Source organism: Python bivittatus, unplaced genomic scaffold (genome assembly GCF_059951505.1).
Source record: "Python bivittatus isolate LINGU-HERP-01145 unplaced genomic scaffold, Pbiv_v1 ctg000980_np1212, whole genome shotgun sequence".
Classification (NCBI taxonomy): domain Eukaryota; kingdom Metazoa; phylum Chordata; class Lepidosauria; order Squamata; family Pythonidae; genus Python; species Python bivittatus.
Window position 1 is genome coordinate 4,900,779 of NW_028277125.1, and position 24,087 is coordinate 4,924,865.

At 43.6% G+C, this 24,087-nt stretch overlaps 1 protein-coding gene across 4 annotated transcripts in view; it reads right to left on the bottom strand.

The window, feature by feature from the left end:
• The window catches only part of ABCC5 (ATP binding cassette subfamily C member 5), a 64,280-nt gene extending 41,220 nt beyond the window's left edge, over window positions 1-23,060 (bottom strand). For 2 of the 4 annotated variants that reach the window (XM_088132436.1, XM_088132434.1), the window contains exons 1-5: window positions 22,903-23,060; window positions 20,101-20,280; window positions 2,132-2,292; window positions 1,541-1,696; window positions 76-223 (exon numbers count right to left, since the gene is read on the bottom strand). In XM_088132436.1, the coding sequence (XP_087988562.1) occupies window positions 76-223; window positions 1,541-1,696; window positions 2,132-2,292; window positions 20,101-20,229 (594 nt within the window). In that variant the 5' untranslated portion in view covers window positions 20,230-20,280; window positions 22,903-23,060. The remainder of the gene's footprint in view (window positions 1-75; window positions 224-1,540; window positions 1,697-2,131; window positions 2,293-20,100; window positions 20,281-22,902) is intronic. The other 2 variants (XM_088132435.1, XM_088132437.1) reach the window with 2 other exon arrangements.
• Window positions 23,061-24,087: the final 1,027 nt, after the last annotated feature.

Consider the following 24,087-nt stretch of genomic DNA (forward strand, 5'->3'; position numbering starts at 1 on the left):
CAACTTGAATACATTAGCACTGGCTGTGGGACAGAGGCCAGTCTGGATGTAAGAAAAAGGATCGATTGTACTTACTGGTCCACTGAAGCCAGCGAGTTGTGTGACCATTAAACACACTATGGAAATGATGAGCCTAGTGCGACAGAAGACCCACACGACCCTTCGGAGGGAGGCATCGTCTGGCCCACAGTCATGAAGCTCTTGGTGCCATAGTCTTTCCAACCTGAAAGAACACAAACCACACGCAGTACATCCAGGCAATCCTTCTACCTAGAGGCCATGAAAAATGTATTTTTTCCCTTTATATAAAGAAGGCTCTTAATCAGATGTTGTTATTTAAGAAAAGGGATTGACTTCACTCTAAGAGTAAGTTGGTTAATATTAATATATGCACGTGAGCTTTATAATTCATCACTAAAAAGAATCAGTGCCTTTTACCGGAAACAATGAGTTTAAGGAGGGTCTATCTCAATGAAGAACCAGTTTTCGTACTGCTCAGATGTGGGTATTTGATTTCAACGTCATGAGTGTAACACCTGTAATGTGCCTACTAGCTGTACTTCAATCCACCAGCCATGGACACTTATTTTTTGCTATTGCTTTGCATTTTTAAGGATAGGGATGGTCAAAGCAGAATAAGCAGAAAGAAGCAATGTAAAAAGAAACCAAGCCAAATAGAGATTTCTAGATCACCTTTTAAGTGATCATAAGACAGATCAAACATAGTCATATTCTCTATATCATTAAAACAGTAAAAAGATGGGTGGGACAGAGGGAAGGAAGGAAAGCAGATTGCAACAGAGAAATGCAAGCCTCATTGTAAAAGCAGAAACCTAGCTGTAAATAAACATGAATTCATGGTCGTGTTTCATAGTTATAAAGCAGTAAGGGTTTACATCAGCTATTTTAAAAAGCCTCTTATGGGAAGGGGGTGATCTTCTGGCCAGACAGCATGAAAGGAACAGCTGGCATAGGATTTTGGCTGGACTAGGGGTGGCTGAAGGTGTAAGGGAACTTGGCAATCTGTTGCTGGAGACTGGCCTGGCTATGGTTGTAAAAAGAAATGGACAGAGAAGGAGAAATCAAAATCGTTTTCCAGATGGAAAAGTAAGGAGAGGAGGAGACTAGAGGAGGGAGGCTCAGAAAAAGCAGCAGCAGAAAATGGTATTTTTGGATAGAGGAAACCATGCCCTGGGGTGGAAGGAAGAGGAAGATACTGTTAGTATTAGTCAAATCTTTGGTAAGGAATGTGTATGTGGGGAATATTAGACCTATGAAAATGGCAAAATAGATTAAGAAAGCAACAGAAGATGCTGTTCAGGCTCCATGCGTTCAGGAAGGAGATGTGCCTTTGGAATGCAGGTGTGCAGACAAGTAGAAAAGATGTTGAAACACTGGGAAAGATGAAAGCTGCATATTAACTGCCAAGATTTATAGAGGGAAAAATTGTGGGAGTTCCGTTATATATATATGTGTGTGAGCTGATATAAAGTGGTCCTTGGGGGAGAACAGGGTTTTTCACAGCATTGCAATCCCATACCTTCTACAGTTAACCTCTGAAGACTCATGAGTCGACAAAGGCCACACATCTTCAGTCAGCAGTTCTCCTTTCTTGTAGGCTATTCGTGCCAAAGGAGTAAGCCAAGAAAATGTCATATAGGAAAACAAGCCAGCATTGTCAGTTGGGTGCCGATGCCTAAAAGGGTAGTAAGGAAGAAAGAGAAAATATTAAAGGCTAAAGTATACACTTTGCTATATTGGATGTCTGAGTTAATCTACACTATAGCTTAGCATGGTGTATGAACTAGTTTGAGTAGATGGCTACATCTACATCTACATCTATATTGGTACATTGGACCAAACCAGAAAGCAGCTTGTTTATTTTTGGCTTAGTGCTTTATATGAACCCAGTCATTTTTGTTTGTAGACACAATATACAGCTTTTTGCCATACATGACTGTAGAGGACAAGCTGTGGTTGCTTACTCCTCAAACCATACCTAACACAATATATGGAATTCTGCCTATATTCTGAAATAAAATTTCTGTTGTTTTCCAATAGATTTCTATTCAGCTAGCTATTCCTGGTTTAAAACCAGCTGCCTCTTACAGCTTACTAAAAGAAAGCCTACTTGGAAGTAGTCCGGATGGGTTTCATCAGATTCAGCCCATAGTGATATTTCCCCTTGGGATGATCTTCATCCAACACTCGTAAGTAAGAATCTGTTGAGCTATCCAAAGGTAGGCCTTCTGCCCGTGCAGCTGTTTCCAAGGCATCTTGGCATTCCACCTGCTTGACAGAAAGCGCAGAGTTAAACTTTAAGTATTACCGAAAAAAACTGAACTCTAACTTGCTAGGTCCCCGAAATTTTATTTGAATCCTAAAAACTACAATGCATCCAGGTTCTACCCCTAGCACTCCCAAACTGATTGACTAGCTGACTGACTGACTGACTGATTAGCAACATTTCCAGTCTGGCCCCACCCTGGAGGACTCTGGGCAGCAAACAGCTGAAGTTAAAATTATAAGAAGAAAACCAGAAAGCCCTTTAGGGGCACCACCAATCAACTCATGGCAAAAACATGATAGAATAGGATTCCTCTTGCCTGCTTTCAGAATACAAACTGTTGGGACTGCATGTGCTTTCTCTCTAGGGAGAGAGTTTCAGAAAGTGGGGGCGGCAGCTGAGAGGGCCCACTGCCTTGTCCATAAACCCTTTACCTTGTTTAACAAGGAAGGGGCTCTCAGGGTCAAACCTTTCGGTTCTGAGGTAACTCGCATCTGGGAGTGAAAATTAGCAGAAAATTAGCCTTCTTTGCTTCTGCCACCTCTTTGTTATCAACCAGTTTCTCCCTCACCAGCCCTCTGGGGAACCAGGGAAGGACTGAAGAGGACATCCTCACCCCACCCTGGGTCTGGCTGACTACAGAAAGGAAATCAAACCTGCCAGCCTGCTTGTGAGCCACCTAGGACTTGCAATTTCCTGCTAGCTTCCCCACTGACTTTGGTTGTTGGAAGCCAGCAGGAAGTTGCGAGGAGGTGCTTGCTTATAGAAGTGAATATGTGTAGCTCAGGGTTGAAATGTGGAGTCCTTGGGGTACTCTGAGCTTGGTTGTTTTCTTGCAAACATTTCATTACCCAGCTAGGTAACATCTTCAGTGCTAGAATGGAATGGGGTTTGCTCTCTGTTTATATACTGTGGCAGGCCTTGCCAGTGTTGATGGGGGTGGGGGTTTTGTCTTATTTTTTCCCTCTGGTAGTTCCCTGATTAGGGTATTGTTTACTGCTTGATTGTATGCCTGGTGATAATCTTGGTGTTAATTTCTGCTTATCTGGGTGATGATTGCTGGTGAGGAGATGTTCTGCTCTTTTGTTTCCTTTTTATTGTCTCTTTTGAATAGTGTGTAGATGTTGTTTATCTCTATGTGCCTGTTGATGGCTGCCTTGTCTGAATACCTAGCTTCCAGGAATTCCCTTGCATTTTTGGATTTAGCTTGGTCTAAGATGCTGACAGTTTCCCAGTTGAAACTATAGCTAAGTCTGTCCATGTATTGTGAAATTAAGGAGTTTCCATCATGTCTTCTGACTGCTAGTTGATGTCCATGGGTGCACTCTGCAAGCGTTCTGCCTGTCTGTCCTACATAGTGGTCGTTACAGTCCTTACACTGTATGTTGTAGATGACTCCTGTTTTTTCTTCTTGGGCTACTGGGTCTTTTGGTTTGCGTAAGATGTTTTGGAGGGCTTTAGTTGGTTTGTGTGCTACAGAGATGCCATGTGGTTGTAGTAGTCTGTTGGTAGTTTCTGAGACATTTCTGATGTATGGGCAGTGTTATCCTTTTCATGGCTTGTGTTGGTTGTGTTGTAGTAGGTTGAGTGGCCAGGCACTTTTGGATAAAGTTGCATGGATATCCATTTTGTTGGAAGATGTTGTATAGGTGGTCTGTTTCCTTTTTCTGCTGTTCTGGGTTGCTGCAATGTGTTTGTACTCGTTTGAATAATGTTCTTACACAGATCCTCTTGTGGGAGGTTGGGTTGTTACTTGGTCATGGAGTACTTGATTAGTGTGGCTTGTCATCCGATAGACTTGCGTTTCTAATTTGCTGTTGTTTCCTCTGCAGATGAGGATATCCAGGAAGGGTAGCGTGTTGTTGTTTTCTTCCTCTCTGGAGAATTTTATTCCTTTGAAGGTGTTGATGGTTTCATGTATCTTCTCTAGTTTTCCTTTATTATAACAAACGTGTCATCTACATACCGGATCCATAGGTTGTATGTGTGGAAGTGCTATATTTTCTAGATGTTGCATTACAATCTCTGCTCTGAGCCCTGAGAGTGGTGATCCCTTGAGTGAGCCTCTGATTTGTTGGTATATTTGTCCATCAAACTGAAAACAGGTAGTGAGGCAGAGGTTGATGAAGTCCATGATTCTGGGTATTTTAACCTTAGTGCATTTGGTTAGGTCAGGTGTGTTCTTATTTATTTATTTATTTATTTATTATATATGATAAAACTATATATGATAAAAACTAATACAAATTAATATAAGTAAGAAAAAGAAAAGAAAAAGAAATCAAGAAGAAAGTTAAAAGTGCAAGAAAGGGGGGAAAAGGTAAAAGAAAAATAGAAAAGAAAGAAAAAAGATACCAAGAAGTAGCTTCCTATCTTCTTTACAGCAGTTTTAAGTACAATTATAAATTTACCTCTATGGTTACAACATAACTCTCTTCTGTCTATAATCTATCCTGGTTAATCATCAAAATCTAAATAATTTTTTTCTGTTTCACCCCAAAAGCCTATAAGAGGTTTCCAGTCAGCAATAAACATTGATATTGTCTTTTCTCTGACCAAAAAAGTCAATTTAGCCATCTCAGCAAGTTCCATCATCTTCACCAACCATTCTTCCATTATGGGTAGTGCTGAATCTTTCCATCTTTATACATACAATAATCTCGCTGTAGTTATCATGTACAAAAACAAAGTTCCATGACTTTTTTCAAACTGTTTGTCCATCAATCCCAAAAGAAAAACCTCTGATCTCAATTGTATATTAATCTTTAAAATCTTCTGAAAAAGTGTATGTATTTGAATCCAGAATGTTCTAGCTTTTTTAGAAGTCCACCAAACATGATAAAATGTCCCTTCTTGTTCACATTTCCAACATAAATTTGAAGTGCCTTTATGCATTCTAGACAATTTCTCTGGTGACATCATTTTATAAAAATTCTCTTTAAGTTTATAAAATAGTGAAAATTTCAATCCTTTCAGCCACATATTTTCCCATTGTTCCATCTGCATATTATACTCAAAAATTTTAGCCCACTTTATCATACATTCTTTCACTTTTTCTTCTGTTTCAAATTTCAATAAAAGTATATACATTTTAGCAATTACATGTTCATCATTTGTACACAATTCTATTTCAAACTCAGTCTTACAATGTTCAAACCAATAAATCCTGTTGTCTACTTTAAATCTTTCTAATAACAGTTCTCGTACTTACAATTATCAGAAAGATTTAAAGTAGACAACAAACTTTATGGTTTTGAACAACTATATCCCTCTGCTAACTAGTTCTTCTCTTGACTGTATTTTGTATTCCCCTTGACAAAATTCTAGTATCTCACTAAGTTATCAATTTGTGTTTGCCTGCTATTTCTCTTCTATAAAATACTTCTTGGGCTGAGATCCACAAAGGTGTTTTCAAGTACAACCTGGGTTTGCATGTATTCCGTATTCTCAATATGGCATGTCTAACCCAATGATTTTTAAAATCCACATTAACCTTGACTTTATCATACCACAAATATCCGTGCCACCCAAATCTCAGGTCATGTTCTTCTAACTCCAAAAGCCTTCTATTTCTCAGCAACACCCACTCTTTCATCCAAACCAAACAGTAAGCTGCAAAATACAATTTCAAATCAGGTAAACCCAATCTTCCCCTTTCCTTTGCATCTTGTAACACCGTGTGACATCACGCTTATGACTGCATCGCTTAGTGACAGAAATTTGGATCACAATTGCCATCGTAAATCAAGGACTACCTATACAGGCCAAACAGCTCAATTTCCAGCCTTGACTGAGGTCACCCCTCATCTAGGACTCCAGCCAACTATCTCACAAAAGACCCCCAAAACCTGACAGATCCCCTTTCTTTTCCTCTATTGATACTCAGGGATCAGGTGACTCTCTCTGTACTTTAAAGGCCCAGCTGTTCCCCACTATACCTTAAAAGGAGGGGGGCTCACAACAAGCCCTCTTTATAGGACTGGACCAGATGGGCAGATTCTACTCTGGCAAGGTGCTGTCAAATGCAAACAAGTGCTGAGCTGCATGGGATTTTGAAGGTAATGACCAGCACTTTGAACTGGGCTCAGAAGCTACTGGTAGCCAATGCAACAACTTTAAAACAGGCGTGATTCTGGATTGTCAGGATTGTCCCACAGCAATTTCCCACTGCTACATTTTGTACCAGCTGCAACTTCTGAGTCATCTCCAAAGGCAGACCCATGGAGAGCGTGTTATAGTAATCCAGACAAATGGGGATCACTCTGTAAGCCACAATTGCCAGGGCATCCTGGTCGAGATAGGGTCATCTAGTTACACCAGGAGAAAAACTCCTGGCCATGGCTTCCACATAGTCTTTTAGCAGGAGTCAGGAATCCAAGAGGACTCCCAAGTCATGAACCTCCTCAGATTTTTTTTTACTTCTCAGTCTAGCCTACAACCCTGACATTCCTGCAGATCTCCTATTCATGTGTTAACCATGCACGACCCCCTCTGGCTTTCAAGAGCAAGAAAGCTTGACCAAGCGGTGCCCCCTGAGATTTTGAGCACTACTCATACTAAAATGTGTATCATCACCTTATTCTTGAGAACTAAATGCTAGTAATGACTTCTGATTCAAACCCTGAATGAAACAGATGAGACATCTGTTAGATATATTTGCATATTAATGCCACTTACTCCCCCCCACCCACCCACAAGCATTTCTAAAACATATTCGTAGTTTGCATGTGGCTAGACTGCTTTGAGTGATTTGAAGAGAGTATTGTCCACTCCAGGCAGATAATGCAAATAATAATAATAAAAAAACAGGGTTGGCTTTCTTTCTTAAATACAGAGGGGCCCTTCTTTTTATTTGAATAATTGTCTGGCTAAGAGAAAAGACCCTTACTATAAATGTTAATTATATGTCCGTCTCCTAGGGTAGCAAAAAAATCAGAGTCTGGTAGCACCTTTTCTGACTAGCACATTTTATTAAAAGCCATGTGCTTCTGTGAGTTACACAAAAATTTATGCTTTTTAATAAAATGTGTTAGTTAGAAAAGGTGCTACCAGACTCCTTCCAAGTCTCTATAGTTATTTAAATTGTGCTAAAAAGCACTAGCATTCATGACAGTTGAACAATGAGATAGGTGATAATCTCTTGCACTTTTCTAAATCCCTTGAAAAAATATATTCCTCAGAGGATGTTAAAAAAAGTTGGTGGGGGGAGATGTCACAGAAAAGCTCAAGCATATTGGCTCTCTGGCTTCTTGGCAGCAAGAAGGAAGTGGTTTGCCACTGAGTTCATCAGAGTTTATTGTCTTCCCATTCTAGCCTACAGCACTGATAGTCCCTAGAGATTTCCTATTCCAGGACTAGCTAGCTCTGTTTAGCTTTATGAGATCACTCAAGGTCAGCTATGGGTTGCCACCTACCAAAATATCTATTTTACAGCCTTATATTCAGAAAACCTTGGTTCCAGTTCCTTTTTTTTTTTTTTGCATGCTTGTTCTTGACAGTGAGCCCAGCTGAGAAACATGGATAGAATTAGTCAGAAAGAAAAAAAAAACTTTAATTACTATTGTTCATAAATCTCTGCAACAAACTGAATTAAGAAGTGCCTCCACTAATTAAGTTGATGGGAATTTCCCAAAATTGAAATAGAACTCTGAATTACCTATCATCATGTAATAATCTTCTTAACTAGCGCATAAGGAACACTTCAGCAGAGTGCGACTGAGCACCAAACAAGTCACAAAGTTCATTATTTCACTACGCAAATGTTCACAACCATCTCTTTTCTCTTGAAGAATGCAAGAGAATGCAATCCATCAAATAAATCAGATTCCCTGGTCAGGGTGCACGTACTATTTTTCTTTGATTTATTGTGAGCTCAAGTTCACACTCTATCTAAGCCCTGATAATTCGCTAGTGTCACTATCCCCCTTTCTGAACTTTTCCCCAGCCCTGACTAAGGGAATATATTGAGACTGCTCATAGAGATTGTGGCAGGAATGCTGGGTCAGGATTCCAATTATGGGTTCTACTCTTCCAATTAAGAAAAAATTAAGATTCAAGACTGACTCCTGGTAATTACACAGACATATCTATGAGAATAACTTCACATGCTGATAAGCAGACTAGCAGCACTTACTCAAACAATCAAGAGATGCAAGCCGCCCTGCCTTTACAAAAGAGACAAGGTCCTTCTCTTGGCACCAAAAGAGTATGAGAAAATAGGCCAGAGTTGTTCTGCCTCAGATATATATAATTTGAAAGTAGACCACACACAGAAATCCTTGTATTGTAAGCTTAACCTTCCTTCTAATAAATATTATACTAATCAGAACTCTGAGACACTTGTTTTTCGGATTAACTGTTTCTAGTCCAGATTGCTAGCAGGAAAACCTGACAACACCCATCCAGTTTTCTTGGCAACAGGACCACCAAAGAGGCTTAATATTAACTCCTTGCAGGATTTTTTTTAACTTCCCAGTCTAGTCCATGGCCCTGGATTTCCCTGGTGGTCTCTCATCCAAATACTAACTTTTTATTTACCTCATTTTTATCTTCCCACTTGCTTATCTATACTGAACGTTATTTATAAAGGCCTCTGAAACGGTGTTTCACAATTTTTTCTTGTCACCCACCTGTTAAAATAGATGGCACTGCATTTTCTGGTGGTGAAGGCCAACAGCAATAAAGTTCCCAAACCAGAGTAATATAATCAGTGTCACCTGCCACTAAACGTTTGGCTCATACCTGTAAGAGCCTGGGTAATGTCACCTTGAGCCAGACAGAGTGACTGTCAGATAATGCAGTTCTTTTCATCACAACTATTGTATTATCTCCTCAGTTAATAATATTAGAAAGATTTCAAACTTCCAAGCTCAAAGCATCAGCTTCTATTACAGGAAAAGGATGTTTTTAAAATTAAATGTGGCTTGCAACATTAGGCCTTTCCAAGGTCATTCTCCCATTTACCCCAGAGACACAGCAATAGAAAAGATTCTCATCCTCTGTAAATCCCACACATTCGGGGAGCTGAATCCACCCATCTTAAAGTTGCCAAGTTTGAAAAACACTGATATAAAGCTACATACACATAAATACCTGGAGCTCAACATAACCTGAGCTCTCCTATGTGTCATTTTCAGACAGAAAAACACATCTGTCTAGTCAGTTAAGCTCTTAAAAATTCTGCAAACATTTCTAACTGTTACAAAGTACTTCTAGACATACAGTGGGGCAAAAAAGTATTTAGTCAGCCACCAATTGTGCAAGTTCTCCCACTTAAAAAGATGAGAGAGGCCTGTAATTTTCATCATAGGTATACCTCAACTATGAGAGACAAAATGGGGGAAAAAATCCAGAAAATCACATTGTCTGGTTTTTAAAGAATTTATTTGCAAATCATGGTGGAAAATAAGTATTTGGTCAATATCAAAAGTTCATCTCAATACTTTGTTATATATCCTTTGTTGGCAATGACAGAGGTCAAACGTTTTCTGTAAGTCTTCACAAGGTTTTCACACACTGTTGCTGGTATTTTGGCCCATTCCTCCATGCAGATCTCCTCTAGAGCAGTGATGTTTTGGGGCTGTCGCTGGGCAACACGGACTTTCAACTCCCTCCAAAGGTTTTCCATGGGGTTGAGATCTGGAGACTGGCTAGGCCACTCCAGGACCTTGAAATGCTTCTTACGAAGCCACTCTGTTGCCCGGGCGGTGTGTTCGGGATCATTGTCATGCTGAAAGACCCAGCCACGTTTCATCTTCAATGCCCTTGCTGACGGAAGGAGGTGTTCACTCAAAATCTCACGATACATGGCCCCATTCATTCTTTCCTTTACACGGATCAGTCGTCCTGGTCCCTTTGCAGAAAAACAGCCCCAAAGCATGATGTTTCCACCCCCATGCTTTACAGTAGGTATGGTGTTCTTTGGATGCAACTCAGCATTCTCTCTCCTCCAAACACAACAAGTTGAGTTTAGACCAAAACGTTCTACTTTGGTTTCATCTGACCATATGACATTCTCCCAATCCTCTTCTGGATCATCCAAATGCTCTCTAGCAAACTTCAGACGGGTCCGGACATGTACTGGCTTAAGCAGGGGGACACGTCTGGCACTGCAGGATTTGAGTCCCTGGCAGCGTAGTGTGTTACTGATGGTAGCCTTTGTTACTTTGGTCCCAGCTCTCTGCAGGTCATTCACTAGGACCCCCTGTGTGGTTCTGGGATTTTTGCTCACCATTCTTGTGATCATTTTGACCCCACGGGGTGAGATCTTGCATGGAGCCCCAGATCGAGGGAGATTATCAGTGGTCTTGTATGTCTTCCATTTTCTAATTCTTGCTCCCACAGTTGATTTCTTCACACCAAGCTGCTTGCCTATTGCAGATTCAGTCTTCCCAGCCTGGTGCAGGTCTACAATTTTGTTTCTGCTGTCCTTCAACAGCTCTTTGGTCTTGGCCATACTGGAGTTTAGAGTGTGACTGTTTGAGGTTGTGCACAGGTGTCTTTTATACTGATAACAAGGTCAAACAGGTGCCATTACTACAGGTAACGAGTGGAGGACAGAGGAGCCTCTTAAAGGAGTAGTTACAGGTCTGTGAGAGCCAGACATCTTGCTTGTTTGTAGGTGACCAAATACTTATTTTCCACCATGATTTGCAAATAAATTCTTTAAAAATCAGACAATGTGATTTTCGGGATTTTTTTTCTCATTTTGTCTCTCATAGTTGAGGTATACCTATGATGAAAATTACAGGCCTCTCTCATCTTTTTAAGTGGGAGAACATGCACAATTGGTGGCTGACTAAATACTTTTTTGCCCCACTGTATTCTTAGTTACAGAGCAATTAAATTGACACAGACGTTGCCTGATCCAGAATAGGGAAATAGCTTTTGTGGAATTAATACAATAGCATCAGTCCAGCTGTGAGCAACTGTTGTGAGCTGGGAAAGGAAGAGAAAGGTGTCATAAACAGCCAAGAGACAACAGGCAGGTCAGATGGCAGCTTATTTCCTACATCAGGGTTCCTCAACCTTGGCAACTTGGAGTCCACCCATCTTCAAGTTGCCAAGGTTGAGGAACCCTGTCCTACATGACAACTTAGCCCAGGTGGAAAGGAACCTGGGGAAAAGCATTTCAAATCATTCAGACTCTGTTTCCAAGATTTTGTATCTGTCTCCGTAAAGACACTTTACTGATATCTGTGTAGTTCTTGCTTCCTTGATCTTGTGCAGCTGTGTGGGCCTTGATAACAGCAAAGTACAATACAGTGAATCAATCCAGCCTTGACTCTTTTTAATTCTCAGATGTTATAGGTTACCAGTGTTAGCACTGCAAACAGCAACTTACTAACTTATTGCCCGCAAGCTCAGCTAAGACAGTCAAGGAACTTTTCTGCCTGAAAATGCACCATGTCAAAAACTTAAAGTTATAACAGTTTCTCCTATATTTGTGATGCTGTGGCAGAATGATTTCCTACTCAATTTCCTCAGATCAGGGCTCAGAAAGTCACAGACACTTCACTCCAGCATGAACTGCTTAGATCTGCCCTCCCCTTCAAAGTTGCCACTGTCCATAAAAAAAATTAAAAAAAAAAGACTGAAAATAGCCTCCACTGCTGGGGTTACTGTAGAGAGAAGTGGGAACATCTTCTAGCAAACAGGATGAGGAACACTTGTGGAATGGACAAGGCTATAGCATCCTATGTCTGTCCTGGATGAATTGTCCTTTGTAATTCAGCAATGAAAAACGAACATTTCTATCTGAAATCTTTCTAATTAGGTCTGCATACACCCCAAGCCAGAAAAGCATCAGGTTCCTCCTGAGACTGATCACTCAGATCTGCTCAAGCACGGTTGGCATCACTCTACACCTCAAGGAGCGTCCCAAGGCTTGCCACGTACATCTGAGGCATAAAAACTGATAGCATTTCCAGAACAGGAACTTTGATTTTACAGCAAACTTCATCTTATTTTTAAAATGTGTATGCTGCCCTTCAAAGACAGGTTTTCCCATTCAAAAAGTCTTCAGTCTCTCAAATAACTGTGCCACTCAGCTGGCAGGGGAGTGGCAAAGGGAAAATATTGAAGAACCAGCCATCTGTGACTGCAGAATGGCACTGCAGCTCTTAATATTATTATGAGTGGGTTACATAAGCAATTATGCACAGTTTTGTCCTACGGGGTTTTTAATTCAAACTGAAATCAGTCAATTAAAATATCAATCAAGAGAAAACTAGATATAATTGTTTATATGAACTGTTAATAGCAAAAGGAATAGCAATAGCTGGCCTAATGCAACCAGATGCTTGTTATTAAATCACAGCACAGTGAGGACATCGGTGTCCTCACTGGCACCAATTTAGCCCCTGCTATTTTTAATTGTGCTTATTTTATTTATTCAGTTCTTTGGGCCAGTCACGCTCTCTCAGCCCAACTCATCTCACAGGGTTGCTGTGGGGAAAATAGGAGGAGGCAGGAGTATTAGGTTTGTTCACCACCTTGAGTTATTTATAAAAGTAATAAAGGTGGGTTAAAAAACAATCCTTAAAAATGCCTGGGTAGTTAAAAGCAAAGCTTTGGCCCTCCAACAACTCCATTCTCTTCTCTTCCTGCCTCTCGCTCAGCACGCTTCTGGGCACCATGTGGATCTCAGCTGGTAGAGCAGCTGGAGTTAGAATTCTGGTTTTTAAAAAACAAAATGACCAGACAGCTTTTTTTTTTAAAGAAAAAAACTGTTTTAGGGAGAAGTCTGAGAGGATAGTTTGGATATTTTACAGCAGAGAGAGGACATTCCCTCAGCATCTTTAGCTTTTCTTCTGTGAAATGGTTAATTCATTATGCTTTGCGGTAGCAACTATGTGATTTTCTATTTCATACAGAGCCCCAATCTCTGCCTTATATTTAGGTTTCTTGGGCAACTTGCTTCCCCTCAAGCCATCTTGGTTTCTGCTGTATGGAACAGATATTCTGCCTTTGGTCAAATACGTAGTTTAGTATCTAAGGCTTTAGCCTTACTTTAAGTCCAAGATTATAGGGATCAAGAAAGCTACTTGATTTTCACCTCAACAAGTACCAGCATCTAATTAATGTTAGCCTATCTCAGAAACTAAGCAGGGTCAGCTTTAACTAGTGTTTGAATGGGAATCACCTGGGAATCCCATGGCAGCTGAGTATACTGGGAAGTTAGAAAAGATCCAGAAATAAGATGACGGCAAGGCACTCCCGTAACACTACCAGAAAACTGTACAAAGTCAAGATCAACAAAATAAATCCCTGAGTTTCTTTGACTTTAGTCAAAAACTAGTCAGGCCCATTTAAGTTTAGTATTAAGCCCATTTAAGCTTAGAACCCTAATCCTAATCCTGGGAGGGGAAGCCAGGCACCCTGAGGCACTTCAGTTTCACCAGCTCTCAGCCCCACCAGGGTACCTAGCCGCCACCTTCCCACACACTATAGAACACACACACACACACAAACGCATTCATACACACAGAGGCTCCCCTCCTTGCCGTTTCCACCAGCTGGTAGAGGGTTCCCCTCATTCACCCACCACCAATTCCTCCCCTGGCTCTTACCCAGAAGGAGGAAACAGTCAATTCACAAAGGCACTTAAAACAGATGGAGTCATGTTGTTTCTTCCTCCCTGCCTTTTCAGGGCTGCCTGGAAGGCAGCCTCCATGGGGGAAGGGGGTCCACAGTAGCCTGCCACTCTACTGTTGTCCCCCCGCCCGGCCACCACCCAGACCCCCAAAGCCCCAGCGTCCCACAGAAGAATAAAGGCGATAGTGCGGAAGGAAGCAGGCAGTGGCAAAGAGCAGTAGCCCGCCTCTCAGTCCACCCTTATCGTCCAGCAGCAGTCCAGTCCTCTGGAAAACCACTCCAAAGCCGGCATCCCAACCAAAAGAAACTGCTGCCCAGCCCACCACAAGGACAGCACAGTGTAACCAGCCCAATGCAGCTCAGCAGGCGTAGCTAGCAAAATACTAGCAAAACGCCACAAAAATGCCACCAAACACAGCAAAACAATGAACGCAGCAAAGCAGCAAATGCCACCGTCCTCCGGCATGCCGGTCTCTGGTCCAGTCCGGCCCACTCCTGAACCTCCAGCCTGAACTGCTCAAACAAACCTTTCCATCTAGGTAAGCACCTCCAAAAAAGAAGAACCCCCCCCCAACATCACACAAACACACAACAATCATGTGGACAGCCCAAACGTTTCTGCACAACACACTTAACTGGTTCAGGGGCGAGGGAGTATGGTGCTGTACAAACAGAAAAACGGGGTGAACTGAATTAGGTGATTAAACCCAAAGTGGTTAGTTTTAGCCCCAGATAATCACAGATACATCCACACACCAGATTGGGAGAAGGGGTTAACCAATCCTTTCTTCTTCCACAGTCTAGAGAGGCCCTATCGCCAGTATCCAAGAACAAACTCCTTTGGAATGGGGGGGCATGAGTAAAGCCCCACTGTTCACATCCACAGGGACAATGACTCCAACTATGCCATCATCAATTTTTCTTTTTTCTTTGATAAAAATGTAATTTCAAAACAAGGAAGGGAAGCCGCGTTGTGTGAACATGATCAAGAGGCTAAAGAAAGAAGTTAAATGGAAATAAGAAGCTAAGAAAATGGCAAAATAAGTTAGAAGTTGGCACAGACATGCAATCCCAACCCAACCGCAGAACATCCCTAGTGCTAATTTGGAGAACCCTGTCTATTTATTTTATCTTCTTTCCGCATGAAAATTCCTGTTCTTAACCTTCTGCATTCTATTCTATCCTTTGGGCAAATCTGTCCATCCATCCAGCTCTGAGCTGCAATATAGATTTGAATGCCCATGCAGAATGTTATGTACAGAAGCCAACTGTTTTATTTTTTAGCTTTTCATAATAATCTCTGATATGGATTCTTCCTTCCCCACCATTATTGCTGCACAAATCAGTTTCCACTGAGTTACCCATCATGAACTTAACTTTTTCCAAATGGCAAAGCTATTTTCCTATTTTTATTTCTAAAAAGTAAATGCTACCAGTGACTCATTCTAAGGACAAAAAAAAAAAAGGCCATCAAGTGTGGGAAAAGCAGTTTTCATGGCTCCATATCTACTTTCAAATGACGATCACTGTTGTTCAGGCCCTTGGACAAAAGACCAGGACGTACATGAGAGATTATATTTAATTTGTAAACTTGAATGAAATTACTTCAACCGGCACCTCCTAACCAGATCCCTGTTAAGTGGCTAGAAACGGATGACAAAAATTGGCCTTTCTGGGTTGGTAAGACTTTCATGAAAATTGGTGAGTCATTTTATATTCATGCATTAAAAAAAATACTGGAACCCACAAAGCATTTTTGAAAATTGACTTCTTTTCCCACCATGTGTCCAGATTCTGCTCTTCCCATTAGCAAGCAGTCCTATTAAAGATCAGTCCTTCTTGCTATATGCTGGAAACACAGGATGAGTGAGTAGTTAAAATGCTGAAGAGGCAAACTACAAGGAGCACATCAAGAGACAGGATCCTGTCCAGATGTAGGTTAGCAAGTGAGGTGGCTGCTCCTCCTGCAACAAGAGCTATTGTCTTGCTACAATTGTCAGACAAGGAAGAAGCAGAAGCCGAGCAGCTGTTTTCTCCCACTTGCAGACTTCCCTGCCCATTCCCAGAAACAAGAAAAACACCTGGTGAAATCAGAGGAAGCAGCTATTTTGCCAGCACCCAATTCCTCAGCTCTTCCTTCCCTCAGGAAGGATTGGGTAAACAGTTATTTGAATTAAGCCCTGCTCTTCTATCCCAGTAAGGACCCAGTATGGCCAATAACATTTTAAAAACTAAAAAGTAGTTTTAAAAGAGACATTAAAATGAACGCTAAAATCAATTCACAATGAAGAGCCTGATGAAAGAAATGTCTCCTTACAGATTTTCTATACATGAGAGTGGAGGCCAAATGCCACTCTGAAGGAAATGTCATTCCATAGCCAAGAGAAGGCCTTCTCCTACATGGCAGAAAGACAGGGCTTCTGATAGCAGAGGTTTTCTCAAAACAGTGCTTGGTCAGCCATTGGCATTGGCAACTTCTGCAGGCATTTCGCTAAAGACATCACATAATCCCTATATCTTGCACCACTTCGTAGCCCAGCAACTGTGTTTACCACTGACTGTACCCCTGTGGTGCATTGTGCATAACCATACAGTGGAATGAACTCAAATGACAGGGGAGCGCTTCTTGAAGGAGAATGTTTGAGTCCATTCCAGTGTTTGAACACTTTTGATGGAGCTGCACTTCTAGAGTGCAGCTCCATCAAAAGCAAGGTTTTCAGCTTGTCCCTCCTCATCCATGTAATTACTGGACTTAGGCAACATTCGAAGGTACAAATTGTCTCCTTGGATGGTAAGGAGCAACTGAGTGGCATCTGAACAGCATGTGGGCAGGACAGAATCTCTGGGATCCCACACAGCCAATTCTCCCCAGCCTGAAGTATGTTGCTTAAGAAGATGCAGCATAGTCCAGAAAAGGAATGGTGCAACTACTATGTGGGAATACAACGGAAGCAGAGAAGTAAGTCTTCTCTTGAGATATGCCTCCCTCTGTACTCTGATCCATCCCAAAAACATTTCCACTTGCACTCCAGCTCTATCATGCCCAGCTCCATAATAAACAGAGGCCCTTTGGCTCTGCAAGATGGACAAGACTGCTTAGGAGTGGCAGTGGAAACTGCCTGTTACACCCTCACATTTTACCAATCACTGATAGGCAACAGTCAAAATTCCCCAACTGCATTCATGAAACCATCAGGCCCACCAGGTGCAAGGTATGGACCATTTTAACAGTGCTCCCACCTTGCAAGCATTTGTACACCAGCCATTGGCCTAGAACTAAATTAAGGAGTAATCTGTGCATGACAACAGAATGACACATTCAGAGTCCACCTTCAGAATCCAGACTCATCCAAACAAAATACCCAAAGCAGCTGGGCTCTGCCGTATGAATTGGGCAGTTACTAGGTATCACAGAGACCAAGAAATCCGGAGTAGCGCTTAATCCCCCAGAACAAGGAACCTGGGGCAATTCAGTGCCATGACTTGGGTTGTCCCACCTAGTTCAGGGAGGGAAAATATTAGGCAGAGGGTGGGTGGTACACTAAGAGTATTCCTATGCTGTCCTGGCCACTCAAACACAGCAGCACTTGCTTAAAACTAGCAGATTGCCAGGTGGGCACTAAGAGAGAATTTCTATAGATGATGCCACTCCACCGCCTTGCCTTCTACCATGGAGTCATCTGGTTGGCAGCACTGGGAATTATGATACACACACACACCCCATGCCTCTTCCATCACCCATATCTCCATGACTGACGTCAGGTCAGCACTTTCGTCCAGGATTAAATCCTGGATAACAGATGCTTTACCAACAACTAGCTTGGCAGTGAGAAGCAGGATTTGGAGGCTGGAGGGACCACCCAGGATGAACAGACACACTGCCCAGGCAAGATGCAATCATCAGCTTCGCTGAGGGCAGTTTAGGACATTTAGGACATAAGCCAAGCTGAATATAATGAAAGCTAACTTCGGGTCCTTGCAGCTCAAAAACAACGATTGCCTGCCAGTAGTAATACTGTTGTGGTGAATTTTGCCAATAGCGTCCGCTTAATTAAAGGCTTCGAAGCAGCTCAACTTCACCAGCCACCTCTGAACACAGAAACCAGCCACTTTAGTGCCCCTTAACGCTGAGAATAACTTCTGCTGAGTCACAAATTACTAGGAAGTCCAACAATAACAGCAGCGAGGGGATAATTAAAGGCTGACCACGAACCTGGAACTGTGGCCCACACTCTTCATTATGTGGCAGTATTTCCACACTGACAGCACTGTATTAGCAATAGCAAGGTACTAATAACCACTGCAACAATTAGAAAAGGAAAAAAAGCAATACATTCATTATCCCCAGCAAAAAAGGTTTCTGAACTTCCCCTGCAGCTAATTTGATTCAGTTGATACTCAAAAGTTTAAATTAATCAACAAGCACAACGATGTACCGTATATTCCCCCTGAACTCTATTGTTCTAAAAGGAAACAAAGATTCCATTTCCCAAAGGGTTAATTATGCAAGGCATCTCCCATATTCTGCTCATTAAAAAAAATAAAAAAAGATACTGGTTAAGAAATATTGTTCAGCTTGTTCAGGGATTTTCCTTTTACCCCATGACTGCTAATTTTGCTTAAAAGTCCTCGGTCAAGGACTTTGCTTAAGGTCCTTTGAAACTTGAAAGAAACAATGTTATACCAATTACGCCTCTTCACATGCTTGTTGACACTCCAAAGAACTCTAAAAGAACAGCGAGGCAGAAATTACTTTGGCAACATCCGTTTCCTCACCTCACCTTACCTCACCGATTTTTATTTACCTATCCTAAGGCAACACTTTCATTAGGCCAACTCCAAATTCGCATAAATATGCAAGCCCTTGCCATTTCTCTCTCTCTCTCCCCCCAGCCAGCTGGATGCTATAAAAAGCAACCTGCAGGGGTAAAAGGTCTAATCTGGGGCTGAGGTCATGAAATTTGCAAAGTCAAAGTCAGATAATAACCTGGGATGAGATGGAAGCTTGCAAATTAGGTTTAAATTAGGTTTAATTAATTTAATTAATTAAATTAGGTTTCCCATTAGCTGTGATATTTACGTTGCTTTTAGAAGGGATCCTGCAGCAGGAATACAGTAAGAAGAGAATAAGGCCCAAGGACCACGTCCTTCCCTCACTTATTTCATGCTATTTGCCAGAAGAACGGCTTCATACGCACTTTAGTGAGATTCCCCACAGAACTTATATTGATGTTTTATCAAAGCAGTTTCCATCAACTTATCCAGAACAGAAATAAAGTTAACTCAACCTGTAATTTCCTGAATTTCTCTGCCCACTCCTTGGGGTTCTTTTAAACAATTGTCCATGCACTGGTTAGAACATTGTAAAATTCACATTTGAATCCTTTTACAACATTTGCACAAAGACATGATCAAAGTCACGCAATTTGTTCCATTCTAGAATTTAATTCATGTCACTACTATCTGCTTTAGCTCCTAAGACTCCCATCTGGGAAATTTCAGTTTCATGTATTTATTATTATTATATGTATTATTTACTATTATTTAGTATTAAATATTCATCTATTGCCTAAACATAAAACCTGATAACATAAAATATTCCTTTAGTTCTTCTTTGATATTAGGAATAGGTTTCCGTAATCTTTTAAATCTCTATATTGGCAGTTTGCATTTTTTTGGGGTAGTTTGTGCTCTGATTCCCTTAAATTTTCCACTTTCTGAGGGAAATACCTTTGCTAGTAGCTTCATTAACATACAGTTATTAGCTAAGCCAAGCAAACCTGAATTTCAGGTTCTTCCCAGACATACTTCCACAGCAATCAATCTTTAATAGACATAGTCTCCTTTTCACTGATTGGCACTCAAAGCATGAAGCTGATTATGCTGTATAATTAGAGTGAAAGATCACTACGCTCGCCATTTATGTAGCACAGAGTTGTATCAATGACATGATGCAATTCAATCAAGTGCTAGTGTCAGAGGCAGTGTGGTGCAGTGGTTAAGGTGTTAGGACTAGCATTGGTGAGACCTCCCCTTTTATCCTCATTCCCTTAGGGACTTTGGGCCAGTCCTTCTTTCTCAGCCGAACCTATTCCACAGGGTTCTTGTCGTTGGGATAAAATGAAGAATGATCCCCAGCTGCCTTGAGCTCCTAGAATAACAGCAGGATATAAATCTAATGAATAAATATCATTTAAAAAACAGTCATTGCTCCTGACCTTGTATTTATCTTGCCGGAACTTGATCCCATCTTGTCCTTCACGTTGATTCAGGCTGTTTCTCTCCCTGATATTTCTATATCCAGGACTGGGTATAACATACTCTTTTCCTAGATCGATATCTTTCATCTTTTTCTGTAAACGCCAGGGTTAACAAATATGTTTGCCACTCAGAAAACTCTGGGGAAAAAGAAAGAGACAAAGAAATAATGCACGAGGACATCTGCTGCACTCTATCTCGTCCTTCTTACAGGATGCCCTAAACAGGGTTGGATTACAGTTTTGTAACCCTACTCCCAAATATGGCCTGCCTCCTGTACTTCCACTACTCCTGGCAGAAGAGATACTATTTTAGATGGACTCCTGCAGCCGTGGCCCCGGATAATCCAACATGAGGAGAAACAGGCTCTTCGTCTTAAGTTTGCATAAAAAATTGCAAGTAGCATTTCAGTTCTGTGCTACAGCACCCTTTCTCAACAGCCTCAAAGTACATCACACACAGCAAATCCTCTACAAATGGCAATCTGAATATATACTTGACAGGCACAGATATCAACTATAATGCAGAGTCTATTCAGGTAAGGATTCCTTCAAGTCACTATGAGGTTTAGAAAAAAAATCAATTACAGCTACAAAAATGGGGCTACAGACTTTTTTTGGGAGGGGCAATTTTGTTAAGCAAAACTATCCAAACAACTGGTTTATCTAGAATTCTTTATTAGGCAGAATAGAAAAGGAGCTCTTGTCAGCAACACAAACAACATTAGCCATAAATGCCCAAATCACTGAAAAATACTGTTCTGCTCAAAAGCTGAGGCACATTGCTTTGTCTTCATCCTTGCTGCATGAAGTGATAAAGCTTTACATAATGCAAAAATGATCCATCAACCTCTTTTCATTTATTCTTAACCAATTACAAATATATTCCCCAGCACATCCTTCCAAGAAACAAAGATTTACAACTTCATTGCACTGTTTCCTCGTGCTGTTCAGCAGACACAGGGAGCCCACTGTGTTAAATGCAACCTGTTTCTGGATTGTGCAGAGCTAATAGAGTACATTAAAGTCAATAAAGATTCCCTGGTGCACAGTTGTTTTTCCCCTCCTGAAAATTTAACCCTTCCTTCCTTCCTTCCTGCCTCCCTCCTCCCTCTCTTCCTTCCCTTATTATGTCAATCACCTGGATTATACTGCTTCCTTCTAAGTCACCCTGTTGTATTGCCTTTTATATTTTATATCTCTGAGGAATCACCACATGACAGAGGAAGACCAGGGGAAAAATACCCTAGACCGCATGAGTCAGCAAAACTCTGTAACCACAATGAGAGGTTCCCCTTTTTGTAAATAACAAAAAGCCTTACAAACATTTTAAATAACTTGTTTTAAAACAGCCAGGAAAGCAATGATCCTAAGATGCAGGGACTACAACCAACATATTATTTCACTTGCAATTTGTTAAAGTAATTCTGTATTATTCATGCCTTTATTTTTACTATTTTTTAATTTATTTTTATTTATATCACGTATTCATGTTCATGTCTCCATTCCCCTCCCCAGTGACACAAGATGCCTTGCTTACATAATGGCTTGGCATCAAGCAGAAAGGCCTCAGCTGGGCACCTCCTGCTTGACTGCCGGTCCATTCATTCCCTTGTTCGCAGCACCCTCTGTAGGACCCATCTGTAAACGGCGCCCAGCAATTCTCACGTTCAAGCATCATTTCAGATCCGGGAGACAAGAACAGGTAGCCCACCTCCTGACCCCTCCAGAAAGGTTCCCCAGCGCTCACCTATTCCGGGCAGCTTTTGCTGCAGCTGGGAGAAACAACCAGCAAACCAAGGGGCGCGGGGGGGGGGGTGTTCCAACCTGTAGTCTGCTCTTCCAGCCTCGATTTCAGAATTTTTCACCCCCTCCCAGGTACAGTTTCACCACCCACTCCTCTCCGGCTGACATATTCTCACGCATTTCCATGCAGCCCCCTCCCCCCATCTCCAGGCTCTGCAGCGCTGCCAACCGGAGGTTGGTCCTTCCAGCCCCTTCTGCGGGCGCGCGCACGGGGTCCCAGCCCCGGCCGGCCTTCTCCGGCACCCACCCGCCTAGCAGGGCCGCCCCGGCCCCTTCGCCCTCGCCTCCCTCCCTCTCTCCGCGCCCTCCCAGGGGGCTGGCAGCGGTCCGACTGGCCCAAACCGCCCCCCCGAGGGGCGGGCAGCGGGCCCGCAGGGACGGAGAAACCGGCCCCCTCGGGGAGAGCGAGAGACCGCGGCGGCCTCAGCCCGGAGGCTCGGCGGGCTGGCCGAGGGCTGGTGCGCGTGTGAGCCGGTGCGCACAGGCGCTGTCACGCGCGCACCCACTCCGCGGCGAGCGCATCCACGCTTCCCCGTGCAAGCCTCCCCGCCCCTGCCCGGGTCTTTGCAGGGCGGCCCCCCCGCCCCGAAAACCTCCACAGCCTGGAGAGCCCCCCCCGGAATACGGGGCTACAGCTCCCCACCCCATCCACAACAAAGGCAGCGTTTGCCTGCGGCTGCGGATGATGAGCGCTGGAGTCCAGGCCCCCCGGGAGGCGGCAGGCGGGGGAAACTGCGCCTGTGGAAAGCGCCCCCCGCCCAGGCAGGGCCCCTGCTCGGGCGCGCCCGGGCACGGCTCTCTCCCCCAGCGCCCCCGCCCCTCTCGGAGGAACCCGGACGCCCCCTCCCCAAATGGGGGTTCCCCCGGGACCCCTCCCTGCCACCCTTCCCGACCCTCCCCTGGCTCCGCCGCGGTGCGCGGCCCCCCGCCAGCCGAGGCGCGCAGGCGCCCTCCTACCTGCTCGAGCGGCCGCGCTCCTGCTCGGCGGAGAAGGAAGCAGCCAGGCAGAAAGACCTTCAAGCGGCTCCTCTGTGGCAACCCATCGCAGTGCGCCTGCGCGGGCATCCTGGGCGAACACAACGGCCGCCGCCTCCGCCTCTCGCTGGACGCTCCGGGAACGGTAGTCCGCGATCCCTCCGAGGGTCTCGGCGCCGCCTCGGGGAGGAACTACGTCTCCCACAAGGCCGTCGGCGCAGCCGGCTCATTTCCATACGGCCCGCCCTCCCCCTCGCTGCCGGCCCTGCCCCGCCCCCTCTCGCCGGTGCCGCAGCGCCTGCCGGCGCGCGCGAGACCCTCTGAGCCCGGCCCAGGCCCCGGCCCACGTGCGCGGCCGGACAGCCCGGGGGCTTTTGCCGCGCGAGCGCGGGGGAGGAAGGAGGGGCAGCTGTGCCCCGGGGGCTCGGGGGCCGCCCTGCGCGGGGGCGCCAAGGCTGAACTCGGACCCCGCTGCCGAGGAAGGGCCCCTTTTCGGGGTTCGGAGACCGCGCCGGTCATCCAAGGACCACTTTCCCTTGCTTGAGTTGAGAGCGCGAGCAGGCATTTCCCCCCTTCCTCCTCACCCACTGCGAGGGTCGGGAACAGCCTCCCCATCCTGCTGTCATCTCACCAAAATTACGCCCCTTCCAGGCCGGGTGTCCGTAGGGCGTAGTCAAGATCGCGGCCCCAGCAGCGCGATCGACGGTCTGCCCGTTTCTCACGTGCATTGCACGGGCAGAGCGTCAGTGGCCTTGCCGCGGCCACCGCCTTGCCTTTTAGCTCGTCGGATTAATAACCCTTCATAAACAGGGAATATTATGATGTCCCTATATATCTCTGGAAGCCTCTTGATTATTCACTGGGAGTAACACAGCTGAGGTTCCATTGACTTTGAAAGGCAAATGAGGAAGGATTGCTGTAGATTTTATCAGACACTGTTGGATCTTGCTGTTCGTTTTGCCCGCTTGGGATTAATTCCCTTATCAGTTAAGAGGCTCAGGTGTCCTAAACGAGACTGAAGATTGCTGTTCCCGAATAACCGAAGAGAAAAGTGCACAGGAAGGACCCACCTGTGGAGGGGTAAATGTGCAGAAATCATATCCCTGCCTAAGACCCCCAGATTTTCCCTGCATATTAAACACATAAGTGGGTGGGTCGGGGAAAAAA